Source organism: Fusarium verticillioides, chromosome 5 (genome assembly GCF_000149555.1).
Source record: "Fusarium verticillioides 7600 chromosome 5, whole genome shotgun sequence".
NCBI lineage: Eukaryota > Fungi > Ascomycota > Sordariomycetes > Hypocreales > Nectriaceae > Fusarium > Fusarium verticillioides.
Window position 1 is genome coordinate 672029 of NC_031679.1, and position 18031 is coordinate 690059.

The 18031-nt window shown below is 48.5% G+C and overlaps 5 protein-coding genes across 5 annotated transcripts; 3 read left to right on the plus strand and 2 right to left on the minus strand.

The window, feature by feature from the left end:
- Positions 1–528: 528 nt before the first annotated feature.
- On the minus strand, positions 529–6373 carry FVEG_03195 (hypothetical protein). Its single transcript, XM_018890800.1, has 8 exons — positions 6143–6373; positions 5259–6096; positions 3486–5191; positions 3103–3436; positions 2416–3050; positions 1216–2365; positions 856–1164; positions 529–793 (listed from the first exon to the last, which is right to left on the minus strand). The coding sequence occupies exons 1-8, from the start codon at positions 6334–6336 to the stop codon at positions 599–601; spliced, it is 5361 nt and encodes a 1786-aa protein (XP_018747182.1). The 5' UTR covers positions 6337–6373; the 3' UTR covers positions 529–598.
- Positions 6374–7168: 795 nt separating this feature from the next.
- On the minus strand, positions 7169–8298 carry FVEG_03194 (hypothetical protein; the record flags this gene model as incomplete). The annotated part of the gene is made up of 2 exons (XM_018890799.1): positions 7169–7455; positions 7506–8298. The coding sequence occupies 2 exons, from the start codon at positions 8296–8298 to the stop codon at positions 7169–7171; spliced, it is 1080 nt and encodes a 359-aa protein (XP_018747181.1).
- Positions 8299–10980: 2682 nt separating this feature from the next.
- On the plus strand, positions 10981–13545 carry FVEG_03193 (hypothetical protein). The gene is made up of 5 exons (XM_018890798.1): positions 10981–11668; positions 11717–11913; positions 11966–12095; positions 12148–12522; positions 12574–13545. Exons 1-5 carry the CDS (start codon positions 11201–11203, stop codon positions 13369–13371), a joined length of 1968 nt encoding a protein of 655 aa, XP_018747180.1. The 5' UTR covers positions 10981–11200; the 3' UTR covers positions 13372–13545.
- A 774-nt stretch (positions 13546–14319) lies between these two features.
- FVEG_15207 (hypothetical protein) lies at positions 14320–16548 on the plus strand (the record flags this gene model as incomplete). Its single annotated transcript, XM_018904330.1, has 5 exons — positions 14320–14799; positions 14857–15271; positions 15326–15436; positions 15501–15787; positions 15841–16548. The coding sequence occupies 5 exons, from the start codon at positions 14320–14322 to the stop codon at positions 16546–16548; spliced, it is 2001 nt and encodes a 666-aa protein (XP_018747179.1).
- A 555-nt stretch (positions 16549–17103) lies between these two features.
- On the plus strand, positions 17104–17978 carry FVEG_15206 (hypothetical protein; the record flags this gene model as incomplete). Its single annotated transcript, XM_018904329.1, has 2 exons — positions 17104–17338; positions 17389–17978. 2 exons carry the CDS (start codon positions 17104–17106, stop codon positions 17976–17978), a joined length of 825 nt encoding a protein of 274 aa, XP_018747178.1.
- Between the last annotated feature and the right edge of the window lie 53 nt (positions 17979–18031).

Sequence of the window (18031 nt, forward strand, 5' to 3'; positions counted from 1 at the left end):
GTATGAGTATGATAAGGTTGTCGATGAGGGTTGGTGTAGTATGATAGGGTTGTTGATGAGGTTAGGGTAGTGTTTGTTAATAGTTGTCAGATAGAGGAAGGATGAAAAGAAGATGAGATGAGAAAACAGTTGCTCGGAAGCGGGTGAGGAGGAAAGAAGAGAAAGATTCGGATCAGCGATCGAAAGTTGGATTATAAAGGATGGATTTGTTTCTCACTGGCAGTCCTCGAGATGCTCGAGTACCACCGTCAGAGCGACTCGGCGGCTGAAAAGGGGGAAATGCATTACATTGGAGCTGCTCCCAGTGCTATCCTTTCTGTTCAGGCGGAAGCCTAAATTTGTATCACATATATCTGGCAGTGGCAGATATATCGCTCTACATCTATCGGGCCCCTCAACCAGGAAGAACATACTGTTTGTTGATAGTCATTGAACACGATCGCCTTGGTGCTTGCAGTGCCAGGCCATCAAGGTTAGCCAGATGAATGGAACAAATCGTAGGTGAACATTAGTATGAAGCTTATTGGCATGATAAATAATGATATAATGTTGCTCATTTGAGATAGATAAAAGATTGATGACCTGGAAGTTAACATCGTCAAGTTGATCCAGGTCCTGGGACGATTGACCACGTCTCCCCCGTAAACACTAACGACCCATCTTTTCTCAACTTCTCCGGATCAAGATAAATCTTCACCTCAATATTAGTCTTATCAACATTTGATACTCTCGCAATTAAATAAATCGTAGGCGACGTTGCCGGCGAAAGAGTCGTATTAGAAGTGTCCTGCATCTGCACAGCCCATCAGTTAACTCCTTGAAAAAAAGCACTGAACGAAAGCTGTGGACACTTACCCGTTGATACTGCCGCTTACTCATATAAAACGGTGTTCGGCTATGTCCCGTCGTAGACTTGACCTCAATCAAGAACAATGGCTTTTTGTTCTGCCAGGCTGTTTTGTCGAGATACCCTTTGTCCGCCAGGTGATTCGTCAATACCCGCTTTCTGTCATAGTATACAACGTCGGCGGTCTCTTGGGCGGTCCAGGGGAGCATATCTGAGTAGTCGGGATGAATGGTGATGAACTTTCGCATTTGGCTTTGCCAGTTGTCGCGATTGAAGCGAGGTAGTGGAGGATCCATGTTGCGAAGAAGTTCAAAGACCTACAATCTTGTAAGTATTGTTTTGATAAGAAATAGGTATTTGTAACTTACGAATAGTTCACCGAGAGCTCCAATTCGCATGTCTCGTTCAGGAAGACCATGCGATCGGAACTGTCGCGATAGTTCAACTTCTTCCTCATCTACTTCTGGCAACGCACCAAAGAGCCCCGACATATCATAAGCACCTTTACTAGGCAGTGCCGCTGTGTTTGCCGCAGAAATGACATTGTTGACCAGTCTCAGGTATTCTTCTTCATCTTCAATGGTAGGGTGTTGTGATGCTTCGCCAAAACTCTGGAACAGGAACGCTGAACTGGGCTGTGCCGTAGGGGAAGAGCCAAAGATAAATGCTGGCTGACTCGCTGATCTTGGAGTTGATTGTAAAGACTCATGTCTGCCTGTGTTCCGATGAACATTTGATGATGTTCGCCTATTTTGGCGGAAGTATTCAGCCGTGGACGAAGTTGGGGTGAACAGTCGTCTCCCAGTGACTGAAGAGTTTGAAGTCGCTGGACTTCGCTGCCGAACAGGGAGGTCAGATAGTCTCGGGGGAGATCTCAGATTGTCGAATGTTTGAAGCATAGAGTCTTCGTCGCTTGAAATATCGTCTTCATGAATCTCTGGCTGTGCCAGAAATCGAGTAATGGGGTCTTCCTCCGCTTCGTGAGAAACAGTCTCATCGTGTACCTCCAGCGCTTCATGATACACAGTCGCATCATGTAATTCCCCGTCTTTGACATCAGAATGCTCTCCTCCAACCTCCTCCTCGGTCGCTTGTCGACACCAGCCTTGAGGAATGTCCACCTCGACAACACCCTCCGCCTCCAGAATCTGCGTCATGTTGATGAGAGGTGCATTCAAGACTGCACTCACGATCTGGACGGATTTGGAGCCAGCATGCTTGACTTGGAGAGTAGCAGGGTCTGTCATCATCCATTCCAGGAAACGTCTTGGAAGAGTCGAAAAGTAGCAGAATCCTTGTGTTTTGGGATCACGTGGTACGTAAATCTTGAGGCCGCTGTCGTCTTCTCGTATGTGAAGTTCACTCCTATCTTGTACATGCACCAGACCATGGCCATCCTGTGACAAATGGAGTTCAGAGGAGATGCCATCCGTTTCGTAGACCTCTGCACACATGAGGGTCCAGTAAAGATCTGAGCTGTCTTCTGAGGTCCGAGGACTGTTGAAATGCACCGCGATTCTGTAGAAGAACTTAGTAGCTATCCGTGGCGCCTTCAGTATACAACTCACCGGAACAGTCCAGCTGCCTTCTGTCTGATCTCCCTGTCCGGGTACTGCAGCTCGTCCATTCGTCCGCCCGCCACAGTAGAGATCTCCCGCACAGAATTAGACAAATATCGAGACTCAAGGTCGAGCCATGAAAGAAATGGCCGTAAACGACGAACTTCGTCCAAAGTAAAGTCAAGCATCTTGGCTTGAGGAGCGAAGATATCACCCAGAGCCTTTCGGTCGGCAATAGCGAATTGTGTCCTGCCAGACTGCAATTTCACTGACTTGTTTGGGTACCTCACAGGAAAGACTGTTCCTCGAAAGATAGGTTCTTTATCTGGCGGATCAGCTGTCGTGCCAAGTAGAGAATTGAGCGCCCAGATGGTTTCCTTGACAGCAGCGATTGATGGCGGTGGCACTCTACTACCCATCTCCTTGAGTTCGTCGTAGGCCATGTCTAGCGTGAGTTCTTGTACACAAAGGAAACTGACGAAGAAATCTTCTAGATCGGGGTATAGGTCATTGAGTGCTACTCTGCCTCGGATTTGTGTAGCACTCGACCACAGGCATTCGCCGACTGTGTACCAGCGGCTTACGTTGCCGACATTGAAGTAGATCAATGGCTCTTGAGCGAAAGTTTTCCTGAAATCTGTCAGCTGAAAGTTCGCAAAGGGACAGAGGTCCCTACTTAAGCTTTGTAGCATCAACCTCCATCATGCAAAACCTCTCGGAGTCCAAGGAAGTGTACAGGTCATTAACCCTGTCAAAGTCCTCACTCTTCAAGTCCTTCAATCTCCGTATCTCATTCAGATAATCTTGCCACGAACAGTCTTTGACTCCGAGTGCTGTTTTGAAGAATTGTCGCAAGACATCGAGATCCTCCTCTGATCGATGGAAAACGGTTCGGTAGAGATGGGCGAGAGGGTATGCCGTCTGCATGTCTTCTCGGGCGTTCCACAAACATTTTTCGGATGATGTCCATGTCGCTGGGCTCGAATCGTGTGCGGGTACGTATATGAGGTTTCCGTCATTGATTGCTTGCCTGTGCATATTAGTCAGTCGTAGATTCATAGATCGCAGATGAAACGAACCTTGCTTCCGCCTGCGCGTCGAGGAAGCTATCAGCTTCCCGACAGCGGGCATGAATGACTTCGTAGAGATCTAACACTCTGGTATTCCGACGCACTCCAGCAGCAGCATTACCGTAGCGGATAGTTCTCAGAATAGCCAGGTAGAACTGAAGGTCATCAGTACACCCAACCCCAAGATCATCCACTAAGAAACCCCATTTCGCACGATACGTGCTCGAAGTGATCGATTCACCCAAATCCAGGAACACAAAACCTTCATCCTCGGCGTAGCGCGAATGCTTCCCTTCAAGCTCGGGCAGAGGTAGGTAAGTAGTTGACAGTGGCTCGGGCAGAGAAAACTCATCTCCTCCTTTGCACACGACCGCGACTTGACGTAACTCTTTTCTGATATCAGCAGATGCCATGACCTTTGTTCTCTCAACATCCCAGACTCGCTGGAGCGCCCCCAAGATACATTCTGGTCGGTGCTGCTCGATATAGCGAAAGGCGGAAGATAGGTCTAATTTCCGGTCTGGGCCTTTCTGGGTAAGCCGAAGTTGAAGTCGAAGTTTGAGGCGTAACTGGAGCCATTCATCCCATCCCCACGAGTAACCTGCTGGTGTAGTTGGCTTTTCCTGGACGTAGTCGTGATGGAGGAAAGGCGCTGCAAAGCCCGGTGCATCTCCTTGAGGTTTGAACAATTCACTGGGGCCATACTCGTCGTCTGTTGTGAGATAAACATTGTTTTTGGTTGGTATCCGTGCTCTCATGTTCTGGTCATAAATATGATAGCCACGTAACTTCGCTTGATCCTCGTTCTCCTCGAGTAGAACCTCGGAAAGGTACAAGAACTTCAGGTGGGCGATGGATGCTGCGAGTGCGGTCTCATCAGCAACTTTCTTGATTGGCTTCATTAGGATTAATGCTCGCACATCCTTCACAAGAGCTTCAATAACGCCAAACTTGTCAAACAAAGCACGCCGATCAGGGTTGCTGGCTGCTTCCGAGTCGACCAGGCTCAAATCGAGGTCATCGGGGATTGCGAGGCTGCCCGATGCATGCGAATAGTAAAGTGGCCCTCTGCTTGAAGAAACCCAGGTCCCATTCTCGAGGGGAATGAATCGAAGTTGCTTGAGGCGGTCTTGGGCGGGACCTACTGTCGCGGTGTTCTTCAGCAATATCAGTGCTCGTGCTGCAAATGAGTGCCATTCGTTATCCGTAGCGGGACTCTTCATCCTTGAATCTTCGGTGTTCTTTTCGAGGTCCTTCTCAACACGAGTGATTGCATCTGAGGGCGACATACTTTGCAGCCCGTACGGTTCCAACAGCTTCAGATCATCACGAGTATACTCCTTCGCAAGATAAATCTCCTCGTCAAGATCAGTGAAAAGGGGATCACCGTTCTTATCTCGCAACCACGGCTGAAGACGGCAAAGCTTGTGAATGTAATCCAACCTCCCAGTGCCAAGCGTCCGAAGCACTCTAACTTCTTGTATGCGCGCTTCTACCCTGTCGAGGAGACCTGACCAGAAGCTGTCCCAAGGATAAGAGTCTCGTTGGGGTAGCCAACGCATCCATTGGTATTGGAGGATCGGGTGCTGACAGAACTCCTCGATCGCTTTGATGAAACAGTCTGAGATGCCACTCAAGAGACCGAGATTTCGGAGGGATTCAGTAATTATGCCTTGCCGGCTGGCTTCGGTGACGAAATCGGTATGTATGAGGAACTGCGTGAACGCATTTGTTAGTCTCTGGCAAAGCTTCTGCGATGGTCACGATGAAACTCTCACTTACCTTGAACCCCATCGGCCGCATTGGGAGAAATGCGAAGACATCTTGGTTCTCGGCGATTGGAGTGCCTGACTCCGATAACGGGAATGCCAGCACAACCTCCGTAGACGAGTCGGCGCGATCCTGCTCATCGGAGTATGTTCTGTTCTCGCTCCCTGGGATATTCTTCGCAACATGTTTCGTAACATGATACCGCCTCTCCTCCACACCCTCAAAAGTCTTCTTCTTCACTGTAACTGGGTTACTCCCCTGAAGAGAGTATGTCGTACTCGATGTCCGAGTGTCATCCTCATCAAAGAATAAGACCTGCACCTTTCGTAACTTGCGAAGGAAAAGTAAAATCGTATGCTGCAAGTCTTGGAACTGAAGTCGGATCGTCTCGCGCTGCCTCCCATCCTCTTCAGGATCATCACTCGTATGCAGAAACAACGTAATGCGAGTCGAAGAGCCTCTCAGTGACTCATCTGCATCTTCCCATACAGGTGTAACCATGCCGAGGCCGGAGTCCCCCTTGCGATGCGTAAACGAGAACGAAAAGTCGTTTGACTGGATGTGAACCTTCCAAGCTGCCATGAACACAGACTTGAAGCCAATGCCCTTCTCACCAATGTACCCTGCTGCCCCGACTTTGGAGCTCTTGCCGATTGCACAAATAGCCTTGAGGTTCTCATGTGTGAAGCCATTCTCATTGCACTCAATCGACACCTTATCTGGCCGAACTTCAAAAGACACATATGGATCTTGCCCTGTAGAGAGAGCATTGCTGTAGTTATTGTCGTCTGCATTCTGGAGCAACTCAAAGACAAATCGGGCATTACTGGTGTAAAGGTTCCGTGCTAGCCTGCAACATCGTCAATAAAAGCCCTTGTTTGAGATAAAGCACATACGTCAAGACAGCCGAGCCTATCATCTCATCCTTCCGAAGAAGAGCTTCTTCCACCTCGCGCCTAAGCTCAGGGTTGATCTCTCCAATCCGCGCAAGCTGCTCTTCGCCAAGATACCCGCGCTCTTTCGCAATCTCCTTCACCAGATCCTGAGCCGTGCGCTGGCCCGGCCCGGACTGGGGAGTGTCGGTGGACATCTTTATGCGTGGCCCAGCGGAGCCTCGAAGTTGTCGCTACGGAGATTGACGCGAAGAGAAGCAAGGACAAGCGGGGAAGAAGACTGCCAGAGCTGTACGTTTATCAGCGGCCTAAATGTGTGATTTCTTCATACCGCTCTCCTCGTACGAGGCCGGAAAGGCGCGTCAGAAGGCGATGCAGGGGCTTTCAGCTTGAGACGCAGATGAGGGAATGATTGGCCCAAAACATCGCCAAGGTGTCAGACTCCCGCGTCAATCCTAGCCCAAGTGGGATTTTCGTTGTTGTTTTGCTTTTGTCATGAAACGCATTGTGTAGCGGAAATTCTGACGTAGACATAACCGACTTGTAGAGCTCAATTTTGAGAAGATGGAGTGCTTCATTGGTGATATCTATGCTAAATTGAAGATGACATTGGAGACTGGCTGTGATATGATGAAACATTCTGGGGAGACCCCTGCCCGCCCGCTGAAGATTCACATTAGTGCTCGTAAACCCTGGTATTTCCGGAGAGGGGCATCACTGGAGGCTAACGCAGACTTCACTGGGATATATCAAGTACAACCAGCACTTCTTTAGGTCATGTCTTTCGCATTTTGCATTACTGGGTCATATGATAAGTCACATTGTAGATGAAGAATAATTTGCCCACATCACTGTCTGCCCTCAATACGTAGGATACTTTGAGTACGGTGTTCTGTCTTGTCTGGTGAGCCAAAATACGGCTGACTACTTTTCATTCAATTACACTCCAATCATCTCTCTGGAAAGACCAAGACTACCATAATACTCTCCATCCTCCCCACAACAACTCGTCATCGCCCACGCTGACGCTTAAGCCTTGCCCATGAGAAAGGCCTTCTTCAGGTTGGCAAAAATCTCCGCGGTCTCCATAAGTTTTTCAGCATTGCTGGGATTGTAGGAGAAGTTGACGGCACGGCGAGAGGGAGCGACGACAGGAGTCTGTGCCTGCTCTTGTGCCTGGTTATGCTCCTCTCCACTCTCAGGCTCCTTGAAGTCAACAGCTGGGTTGGTTGGCTTGGAGGCGGTGGGAGAATTGCCGGGGGCCCAGCGGCTGGTGGAAATGCCAACCTCGTCGGGGTCCAGAATGTTCTTGGCTCCTGTAGCTTGATGTCAGTGACCGTTAAGACTAAAGAAGGACTTTACTTACCAGAGTCGGAAGCGTGATTGTTGGCGTTGCCATCCTGCTCACCAGTGGGAGCGGTGTTGGTATTCCACTCATCAGCAGTGTTAACGGTGCCCGCGTTAGCAGTCCACTCATCGGCGAGAGTAGAAGCGGGTTCAGCCACTAAGGAGTCGGTGAAGATGGGCTCGGTGAAGACAGTCCCGACAGAAGATGAAGAGGCATCCTTCATAGCAGCATTATCGGAGCTGGAGAATTCGCCAACGTCCTTTCCGACAGTAGCTTCGAAGGCTGGCTTGAGCTCAAGAGCAGACTCAGGAGTGGAGTCGGTAGGCCCAGCAGACTCAGCGCTCAGACCGGTACCATAGTGACCGACTTCGGTGTCGAGATGGATACTCTCTGTGATGTTGATGACAGGAGCAACAGGCTCAGCGGAGGTGTCGACGTGGTAAGGGCATGCAGTCTTGTTGAGCCAAAGCTCAGAAAGGAGCTTGGATCGCTCCTCCCAGCCATTCTGGCCGTCAGTAGAGCGAAGAAGAACAGACTCGAGGATCTCCTGAGCGGGGATGTCGCGAACTCGGTGCTCGCGAGGAGTACACTCAGCACAACGCGCCTTGACAACCTCGCCGAGATTGATTCCCTTGGTAGGAATCTCGCGTTCAATAGTACCACAAGAGCCAAAGAAGCAAATGCATTTTCCCTTAGTGGCGTCACAGATAATGCGGTCCTTCGCCACGAGATGGAGCTTGGCGCAGTAGAAGGCGAGAACGGGGGATACCTCAGGCGCACACTGGGCGATGGTGATGGTCTCGCGGCACATGTTGACGACGAGACGAAACTAAGCGAGGGAAAGCGGAAGACGCGCGAGGATGACCTGCAGAGACAGGATGTGAGAAGGGGAAGATGAAGGAGAGGTGGAAGAGATACTTACCGTCGGTGCAAAAAGGGAAAAGCTCAAGATCTCTAGAACCTTGAGTGCGGTGGAGAGGAGGAGGAAGGAGGGAGGGAGGAGAGAGGAAGGGGAAGAGAGAAGAAGAGGAAGGGGAGAAGGGCTCTGTGGTGCCTCAGTTGTGGGCCCTAAAGATCAGGCAGAAGTGAGGATAAAATCACAAAAAAGAACGAGGAGGAAGGATAGAGAAGGCGCTAATTGGAGTGCAGGCACTGACGAGGCAGCAGCTGCAATTATAGAAGTTACAGTGGGCGATAGGGGGTTATCCGGTGACTCGAGGCCTGAGACCACTGAAGTAGAGATGCAGATGGGACGAAGAAAGGAAGGGAGGGAGTTATGAAGGAGCTTTGAGTGCTCATATGCCATTCATGTGCATTTGAGGTGAAGGCGGGATATAAATCACAAAGACGAGGCGGTGGTGCAGCTCCTAAGGAACACCCTATTTGCTCTTGATATTTTGATACAAGGAGATGCAGGTGGAGCTCCAATGCTCGAGTCAAGTGCTGCCACAATTCCATTTGATAAAAAATGAATTTTAGGTCTCGAAGGTGATATTTGGTTGATATTGTATTTATGCATTGAGATTGATGGCAATCTGATATGTGCATCAGGTCCTATGTACTCTCCAACTCAACGCCTAACTACCCTAATGAGACCAAAAATATGTAATACATGTATGCTACGAAATTCAATGACTAGGATTCGTGCAGGCTCACATTTGTTGTGCTCAAGGTCGAGTGTTGTCGAGTACATGGTTAATGCCTTTGAAATTCTAGAAGGAAAATCGATGTTTTCCACTTTTGATTGCCCTAAATACATTACCAATGCAACAGTCCGCAAACAGGGATCGCAGCCCCTCTTCCACGGTCGTGGAAAGGCACCCAATGAAAGAAACTTATTTGTGTGTTAGCAAAACACCACACGGTGACACTCGACGACCTTTCACCCTTTGCTTTTACTACGACAACAAAAGTACGTCTGACTATTCAAAGAAATAAGGATTGTCAGGAGAGACACAGAAATATTCAAGATTCACGGATGGTGCCCAGTGTCATTTACGGCACGATGGCCTCCCCGTAACCGCAGCAAACTTCCCTTTGTCGTTGGTTCTCGCCATCCTTCTTCGAGCCGTAGGCATAAAAAGCAAGTCAGCTCACCTCAGGCAGAGCCTTAATGCAGAGCTAACAGCCTAGATAGCCGAGACGCCTGTTGCCGGCGATCGTTGCTTTTTTCTATCGACCAAGAACCATCCCTTAGCCACGAGACACCTGCGCTGCAACAATTCCATATGTACGAATCACTCAGAAATTCAGAGCTTGGAGAAGTGCCAGGAACAATTCAGTTTCCAACCCGCCCCTCAAAGGATACTCGATCAATGTCCACAACTTTGCCGAAGCCAAGCAAACAACATGCAGACTGAAAGACTTGCCTTTCATATGATCAAAGGCTCAGACCTTGGCTCAACGACAAGCCTGGCCAAGTCAACAGGCAACAGAATAAAAGATTGGGTCTTCTCCGTACCAAGAAGCTCTTGTGGAATATGTCTTGCACTTTGGGGTAAATTGGGCCAGGTCCACAAGTCCCAGCTACCGGCCAGCCAGTCTAGCCAGTCCCAGTATTCCGTGATCGATCGAGTTTATTTGGACCATAACAGGTAATCCGAGTGGTACAGTTGTCACCAAGTATCCGAAGTTAAGCAGTCAGGTTGCCAATGCTTGGTAACTCCGACGTATGTGGTCAATCTCAACCCCGCCCATCAAGCTCACCTGGAATTAAGCGGAGGTCAAGATAAGCTCGTCCTTAGCAAACCACCAACTCTGGCTCAGATCCACGTGCTGAATATCCGGGGTAACCGAAAAACACCCAAAACCTCACACTCTTCATCAAAAACTTGCTCTTGCGACAGTCAAAGAATTGACGTCAAGTGCAATGTTTGGTCGGCAGACTGTGACGCACGCCCAGACTAGCGCCAAGTCATCCTTGTCGTGAGAGGGTCGCCCATTTAAGCTTAATCGAGATGGCTTACCAGGGTCTTTGCGCCGATGATCGTTCTTGGGGGAAGACATAACGGGCTTGGCGGACGATCTAACGTCGGCGGCTTGGAGCAGGTTTGTGTGAGGCTCTTTTGGCTTCGTTTTTTGAGTTTGTGGAGGATGACCGCTAATTGACTTTGAGTAGAACTGAACTCAATCGACAATTCTCCGACTTCTGACCACGGTCAGGATTCGGATGAGGGCATCCCTGCTCGTGAAAGAATGACAAGATTGATGAATCGAAGCAGTCTTTATCGGGGACATAGCCACGCGAGAATTCATATGCGGTCAGATTGTAACTTTAAGTCCCGTTACATCCAACGCGTCATCATCACACAGTCTCCCCTTGAAGGATTCGAGAGGCAGCAGCAAAGAGGCATCTCACTTCATCTCACCTCTTGGGCAACGTCATAAAATGTGCTGCCGAGACAGGGATACACTGAGCTTTGAGCCGCACATAGCCAAATAATCCGACGATCATCTTGGCAGCCTCCACTCCTCCATCCTCAAACCTCTTTGGACGTTTGCTCATCAGGTGGAGTAAGTCTTCTCGAATCCTTTCCGAAAAGATATATAATAATTGGGCCGTCCCCAGCTTCTGCGACTCTCTTGCTCCCAAAGTATTTCCTCGACAGAATTCGGGGCCCCAACTTCTCCCCAGACTCAGTTGCCAGTGACATTATCACCGTCTTAAGTGGTCTGCTTCTCATCTGCTGTCTTGTTTAACCGAGATAAGCACGATGCCTCTGCCAAGAGCCGACAGCGAGGCTCCGCCTGCCTACGACACGGATCACATTGGCCCCCATAACGACAGCTACCGCAACTCCAGCAGCAATGGTACTTTCGTCAACGACAATGAGGGCGCCGGTTTCGGTCAGCGAAGAGTCTCCAAAGCAACTCTCCTACGCAACCCTCTAGCTGGCATGACTCGAGAAGAGATCCTCGCTGATGTTGACGCTTTCGTCGAGTCCAAGGGCCTCTCCGAGCACCGCGAGGATTTCCGAAAGGGAGCTCTTGTCGCTCAAGTCAACAACACCCCCGGTGGCTTTGAGAAAATCGACATGCTGTCTGAAGATGACAAGGCGATCCTGAGAAAGGAAGAGACATCGCGATGGCATCAGCCCTTTGCTTTGTACTTTCTCTGCACTCTTTGCGCCGGATCGGCTATTGTTCAGGGTATGGATCAGACCACCGTCAACGGTGCGCAGGTATGCCGAATCAATCTTGGGATCTCTACAAGTTTCTGACGATTATAGGAATTCTACTTTAAAGAATTCGATATCACGAACGTATGGATGAAAGGGTTGACCAATGGTGCTCCTTATCTTTGCTCTGCCGTTGTCGGTTGCTGGACCAGTCCGATTCTCAACAAGTACACCGGCCGCCGCGGAACCATCTTCATCTCTTGCGCTATCTCTACGATCACTGGATTCTGGATGTCTATCACTACCTCGTAAGCTTTCGACTACTGTCTCACGGCTTGAGATCTTACTGACACCTGCTAGCCTCTGGAATTTCTTGTTTGCTCGTTTCATGCTTGGTTTCGCTGTTGGCGCAAAGTCTAGCACAACACCCGTTTACTCTGCCGAATCTACACCGAAGAACATTCGTGGAGCCCTAACTATGATGTGGCAGGTGAGAATACCCTCAATAGTGGTGGAAGACCATAAGCTGATTAAGTTTCCAGATGTGGACTGCTTTCGGTATCGCCCTTGGCTTTATCGTCTGCGTGGCTTTTCAAAACGTCACTATAATTGGTGGAGAGAACTCTCCATGGCGATGGATGATGGCTTCGACCTCTATTCCCCCGCTCATTGTCATGCTCCAAGTGTACTTTTGTCCTGAATCTCCCCGCTGGTACATGGAACGCGGTCGATTTGACAAGGCTTTCCGATCCGTCAAGAAGCTTCGCTTCTCACCTGTCCAAGCTACTCGCGATATGTATTATGCTTACAAACTACTGGAAATCGAGCGTGGGGAACGAGAAGGTCGGAATCTGCTAAAGGAGTTTTTCACTGTACGCCGCAACAGACGTGCTGCTCAAAGTGCCTGGTTCTGCATGGTAAGATATCCAGCCCCAGCATGCGTCACAATTACTAACAAACTACACAAGTTCATGCAGCAGTTCTGCGGCGTAAATGTGATTGCATACTACTCTACTTCAATTTTCACCGATGCCAACTACAGCCTTTCTGAGGCCCTCCTCGTCTCTATGGGTGGCGGCATCATAAACTTCCTCTTCGCCATCCCTGCAATCTACACCATTGATACATTTGGACGCAGGAACCTTCTTCTGGTGACCTTTCCTCTCATGGCAGCGTGCCTCTTCTTCACTGGTGGAGTGTTCCAACTTCCCGACCAACCACGTGACCCCAAGATCGGCACTATCACTCTGGGCCTCTATCTCTTCATGGCAGTCTATTCTCCCGGCCTTGGACCCGTGCCTTTCACCTACAGCGCTGAAGCGTTCCCTCTCCATATCAGAGACATTGGTATGGCTTCCAGTACAGCCATCACCTGGGGCTTCAACTTCATCATCAGCCTTACCTGGCCAGCTCTACGAGAGGCCTTCTCTAACACTGGTGCTTTCGGCTGGTATGGTGCCTGGAACATATTCGGTTGGGTCTTCTGCTACTTCCTCCTCCCTGAGACCAAGAACTTGACCCTTGAAGAACTCGATAACGTTTTCGGTGTCTCTAACAGAGAGCATGCCTCATACTACTGGAGGAAGCTACCCTGGTACCTCAAGAAGTACATCTTGCGCAAAGATGTTGCTCCTTTCCCTCCCCTGTATGAGTTTGCTGCCAATGACGGGAATTATCCTCACGAGAAGCCTGATACTAGCCACATTGAGGGTAACAACGCTGTTGGAGGTACTCAGGATAAGGAGCTCTTCCCTGGACCGCGATGATTAGCTATATCATGAGGCTTCTGGATACGGATGAATGATATTCTGAAGGAACATTATGTATTGGCTATGATATCTGTGTCCGGCGTTTCGTGAACACTGAATAGTCTGTTGGTTTTCAATGTACAATAGGAGTTATATGCAGTGGCTTAGGAGAATAATTATGATATAACGACCATAAGTAGATCAGACAAAGGCAGAGGCGTGATACTGTGGTGATAGTTTCATGCATACCGTCAACATCAAACTTCACATAATCGCCCCTTGACTGTTTGCGAGGCAGCAGGCTATGATTTGGTACGGGACCTTCATCGAATGTGTTCAATCATCTACCAAAATTATTCAAAATATATTTTGGTGTTATATATATAAGAGCCTACTAGACTTGTGTTTCTTAATTTCAAAAGCTCAAGTGTATTTCGTTACCCGTTGAGCTTGCTTAGTTGATCCCCCAGCTCGAGTCGATGGGTAGCCACCTTGTTCTGCTCCTCGTTTAGAATCCTGTACTTGTGTAAAGATACGTAGCCAGGTGGCACAAGGACACCGCCCAACAAATAGTTAGGGGTTATGTTACAATTACGATTTATGTTTCACTTGCCAATGCTTAGCCTCCACATACATCATAGGCTTGATTGTGCAGGCGAAGCGGTATTTAGCATCCAATGGAGGGCGTAATATCACAGCCTGATCGGTGTCGAGAGTGCGTGATTGGTTTCGAGGAGTGCATAGATCCACCTAGACACCCCTTAGACACCACTGCGGTAAGACTGGCTTACATTATAGCGAATGAAAAATGATTATGCAAATTTGAACTGCAGGGAGTTAAAAATAGTGAGAGATAGAAGTATGGATGGTAGTTTTGTATTAAATGAGGCTCTCGCACTTCTGGCTTCGGGTTCCATTCATCTGTCCTCTACCTCGCGAGTCGCGACCGGAGGTAAAAGGCTTGCAATGGCTACTCCGACGAGACCATTATTACTCAGTTATGACACGGAATCCGATGCGCAGCAACATTTATCAAAGCAGTCCTTTTCGCAGAAAGTTTCAACTTGGAGAGGGATATTCGGTTACCTACCATCAGACGAAACATCAGTAACCAAGGCATTCAAAGACGTCTTTTATGATCTGAACTTCTTTTTGAAATCCCCTAGAACCGATCGGCCGTTCGAATTGAGTCTCATCCGACAGGTTGTTTGGGTCGGTTGCTGGAACTTTTCTGTCCTCGGCTTGCTCATCTATTTATGTCTGTTACCACTGGGGCTCAGCGATGCTGAAAGCCCCTGCCAGCCAGATGGAGAGTTTCGGTTCGGTGGGATTGATCGGCCTGGTAGGTTCGATTGGTGGGCACCTAGGGGATTCTTTCAGATCACCCTTAGCTGGGGTCGCCTGAGTTTTGGAACCGCAAAGCTCGTGGACGTTATCTGGGACTTGGTGGGTATCCGCGTCGAAGACTACTCTAATGCTTTTAATATTAACGTGAAACTATAGGTTATAGGTCGGGGGGGCCAAACACTCATGACTCTTGTATCGTGGCGAGTGTTTGTCGAATATCTCCAACTCTCTCTTCTTACAAAACCGGCGGCATACAGCACAGTGTGGCTTATCAGGTTCCAGAAAGACAACTCCGCGCTCGCAACATGGAAACTGGCCACTGGCTTCGCCAAGGTTGGACTCGCATCCAAAAAGGTCATGTGTTTCATGATTTGGACGGCATTGCTCATTCTTGCTTTCCCGACGTTTGCCAGTTCAATGACAGGATATACGCCGTACAACAAGGCTTATGTTAACAGCAGAAGTGGAAAGCTTATTCAGTTTCCGGCAATCGCCCCTATCGCTTATATGATACGAGATGGGGATAGAGTGGATTCCCTCCACAGGGATTATCCCGTGTTATGGAAAGGCAGTAAGACGACTCACGAAGCACATAAGAGACTACATAAACTCACGAGTTCTTCAGACTCAACAATAACTTCAAGATCTTCTACAGAGCTCTATGAAACATGTGATGAGCCTCAAGACCTCTCTAACGTACAAGCTGACTGTCAGCTGCAGAAAGATGTCTCAGAATGTATGTGTCCTGAAGCCTGTTTGTACATGGTATTACAAGGCATTAAATATTGACTACTCGCTAGACATTCAATCTTATGGATTTGAGGGAATGGGTAGTCAGAAAACCAAGCACGGCCAGAAAACCCATTTCCGTAATAAGACACTGAATTGGCCTCCCCTCAATGTCAAGGCGTTCTATCTTCCTACCACGTTTTATTGGTACTGGACGGCTAACCATACCGACTCGATATCTCCAGCACCTCTTAATCCTTACCCAGACATTACGGCATTGACGTTTCTTGTTGAGGATGAGATATACAATGTGAAGGACGTCCAAGTTCAAGGGATATGTCAACCAATAAAGAATGGAGTATGTTCATAGCATTATGAATTCAGAATCACGCCAAAAACTGACACGTATAGGAATCTATCGAATATCAATGGGGATTTTCATTTCTTCAGTTATTTGTCATGGCTATTCTTCTCCATTCGTGGAGTATTGGCCTTGTCGTGTTATGGACGACCGCACACTTGACGCTACAACAAAATGATATTGCAACAGTGCCTGAAGTCTGGAAGAGTCTTATCAAGATGACGGACCAAATCAAGGAACAATTGAAGTCTGCTGGAATTATTTGGGAAAATTTCACTGACAAAGAGCTGCAAGACGAGATTCAGCTACTTCTCACAGGGGGACCAGCTCCTACATCGTCAGAGGAATCTGATCCAGAGAAACCCCTACCTCAAGGACATTTCAGTGTATGGCGATGGATGTGGAGGCACAAGTTGCGTCTTGTAGAAGGCATGTACTTCGCGGCTTTCATTTCCCTGGAAAACACTCTTCGTTCTGTTGGACTATACTACCACTTCGACAAAGGGACTTTCTGCATGGCGGTCGTTTTGTACGCCATCGCAAGCATGATCATCGCCTGTGCCCTGGGAGCGACATATCAGCAGAGACTATGGACTTTATTAGCAGCCATTTTTTTCAAGTTTCCCCTTCTTACTGTACGACGCCAAAGATCGCGATCTTGTCTTACCGGGGTTCTGCCTGGGAGCATTCCTCGCCTTCTTTCTTGGTTCCTCAAGGGGGAGTCGCGCTGTCTTGTTTGTGGTTCCTGTTCTTTGTAATTATTTTGCTGTTCTTGGCTTCTTCATCTCTGTTGTGAGAAGTCGGCAGCCTGACTATGACCGTTATCTCGAGCAATAGAGCCAGGAGATTTGGGGGCAGCATGGTTTAGTATTGAGGTTTTCGAAAGTCATTTACCGCCTCAAGATATCCTTACTAGCCTCTGGTCCTTCTGAAGCTTGAACCGCGTAAAAGATGCGGGAATAAGCCTCTGAACACGCCGTTTCTTCAAACGTTGAGCTTCTATTGGCTTAGTCGGCGGTTTGTCAAAAGTCAAGTGCGTCACTATCTGCACCTAAATCCAACGCTCATAGACTATCATGGTTGTTCGTTGGTTGGTTTGCTGCTTACTCATCTATCATCACCTCGCATCGAGTTCTGGGCCTAACATCGTGGTATTGTGCTTTCTAGGGAGGTTGCTAGCGGGACAAGGGTCTATAATCTGACAAACACAGAGGTTTTGTTAAGAGGTGCATGAGGCGCAGCATGTGCTTTCTATCTTTGCCTTTCCCCTCTTGAAATATTTTCTCGATCATTTTGAGCCTTAAGTGTTCATCATGGTACTTGGCCTTTTACCAGCGTCTCTTGCGGCTATCGCGTTTGCGGGCAGTGGGCTGTGTAGTTCTGACTTTATTACACCTGAATTATCGAAGGACCCTTGGTCTGAGAATCAAGTGTATGGAATCAAGGACGAGATTGAAATAAAATGGAAAACGGACCATGAAGGCTGCAATCTCTTTCTGTGGCAAGACTATCCGAAATTGGCTGTGGAATGGTACAGCAAATTGTTGGGTGAATATGACCGACATCTCTCTGATTTCCAAAAGGCTAATAAGAGGCAGAAAATACAACTGAGAATTCTCACGTTTGGAACGCAAGTTCTAGTAGTTCCTCTCCAGGCTCCGAAGATACTGTCTTTCACTTTGCTCTATACTCTTCAGACAAGGATATCCCACTCGCGAATTCCGGATCCTTTAACATCTCAGGAACGAATTCCAAAAAGCTAGAGGCATCGTCTGCCTCAAACTCAACACAAGTTTCTACAGCGTCTCAAGCATCAGAAACCTCGACGAGTTCCACAGAGACGACTCATCATTCAGTGGCCAACCCAGAAAGCAATCCAGGTTTATCCACGGCGGCATTGGTGGGAGTTTCAGTCGGTGTCACAGTAGCGGGCCTTTTGATTTCCGGGGGCGTGGGCTTATGTTTATGGAGACGCTTCACGCGTAGACGAACAACGGAACGAGTGGATAGCATTGAGAAGTCCGATTTTGAAAAGTCTGAGCTGGGCAACACGCAAATATTGCAAATAGGAAGTTCAGAGCTTGATAGTACGAGGGATGCAGCTGAACTTTGGGATACGCAAAAGCCGGGAGAGCTTGGGGATGAGAATAAGATACGAACGATATATGGACTTCATGAGGCTCCGTAGACAGAGTAGCTTGAGATGAAATTGAACGAATTCGATGCTAGATACTTCATATG

Bases quoted from the DNA above. Each gene is read 5' to 3' on its own strand.
- FVEG_03193 (XM_018890798.1), top strand. From the start codon at position 11,201: ATGCCTCTGCCAAGAGCCGACAGCGAGGCTCCGCCTGCCTACGACACG. The intron at 11,669-11,716 runs GTATGCCGAATC...TGACGATTATAG, and splicing joins CCACCGTCAACGGTGCGCAG to GAATTCTACTTTAAAGAATT. The intron at 12,096-12,147 runs GTGAGAATACCC...TTAAGTTTCCAG, and splicing joins CCCTAACTATGATGTGGCAG to ATGTGGACTGCTTTCGGTAT.
- FVEG_03195 (XM_018890800.1), bottom strand. From the start codon at position 6,336: ATGTCCACCGACACTCCCCAGTCCGGGCCGGGCCAGCGCACGGCTCAG. The intron at 5,192-5,258 runs GTAAGTGAGAGT...GCGTTCACGCAG, and splicing joins TGCGGCCGATGGGGTTCAAG to TTCCTCATACATACCGATTT. The intron at 3,051-3,102 runs GTTGATGCTACA...GCGAACTTTCAG, and splicing joins AGAGGTTTTGCATGATGGAG to CTGACAGATTTCAGGAAAAC.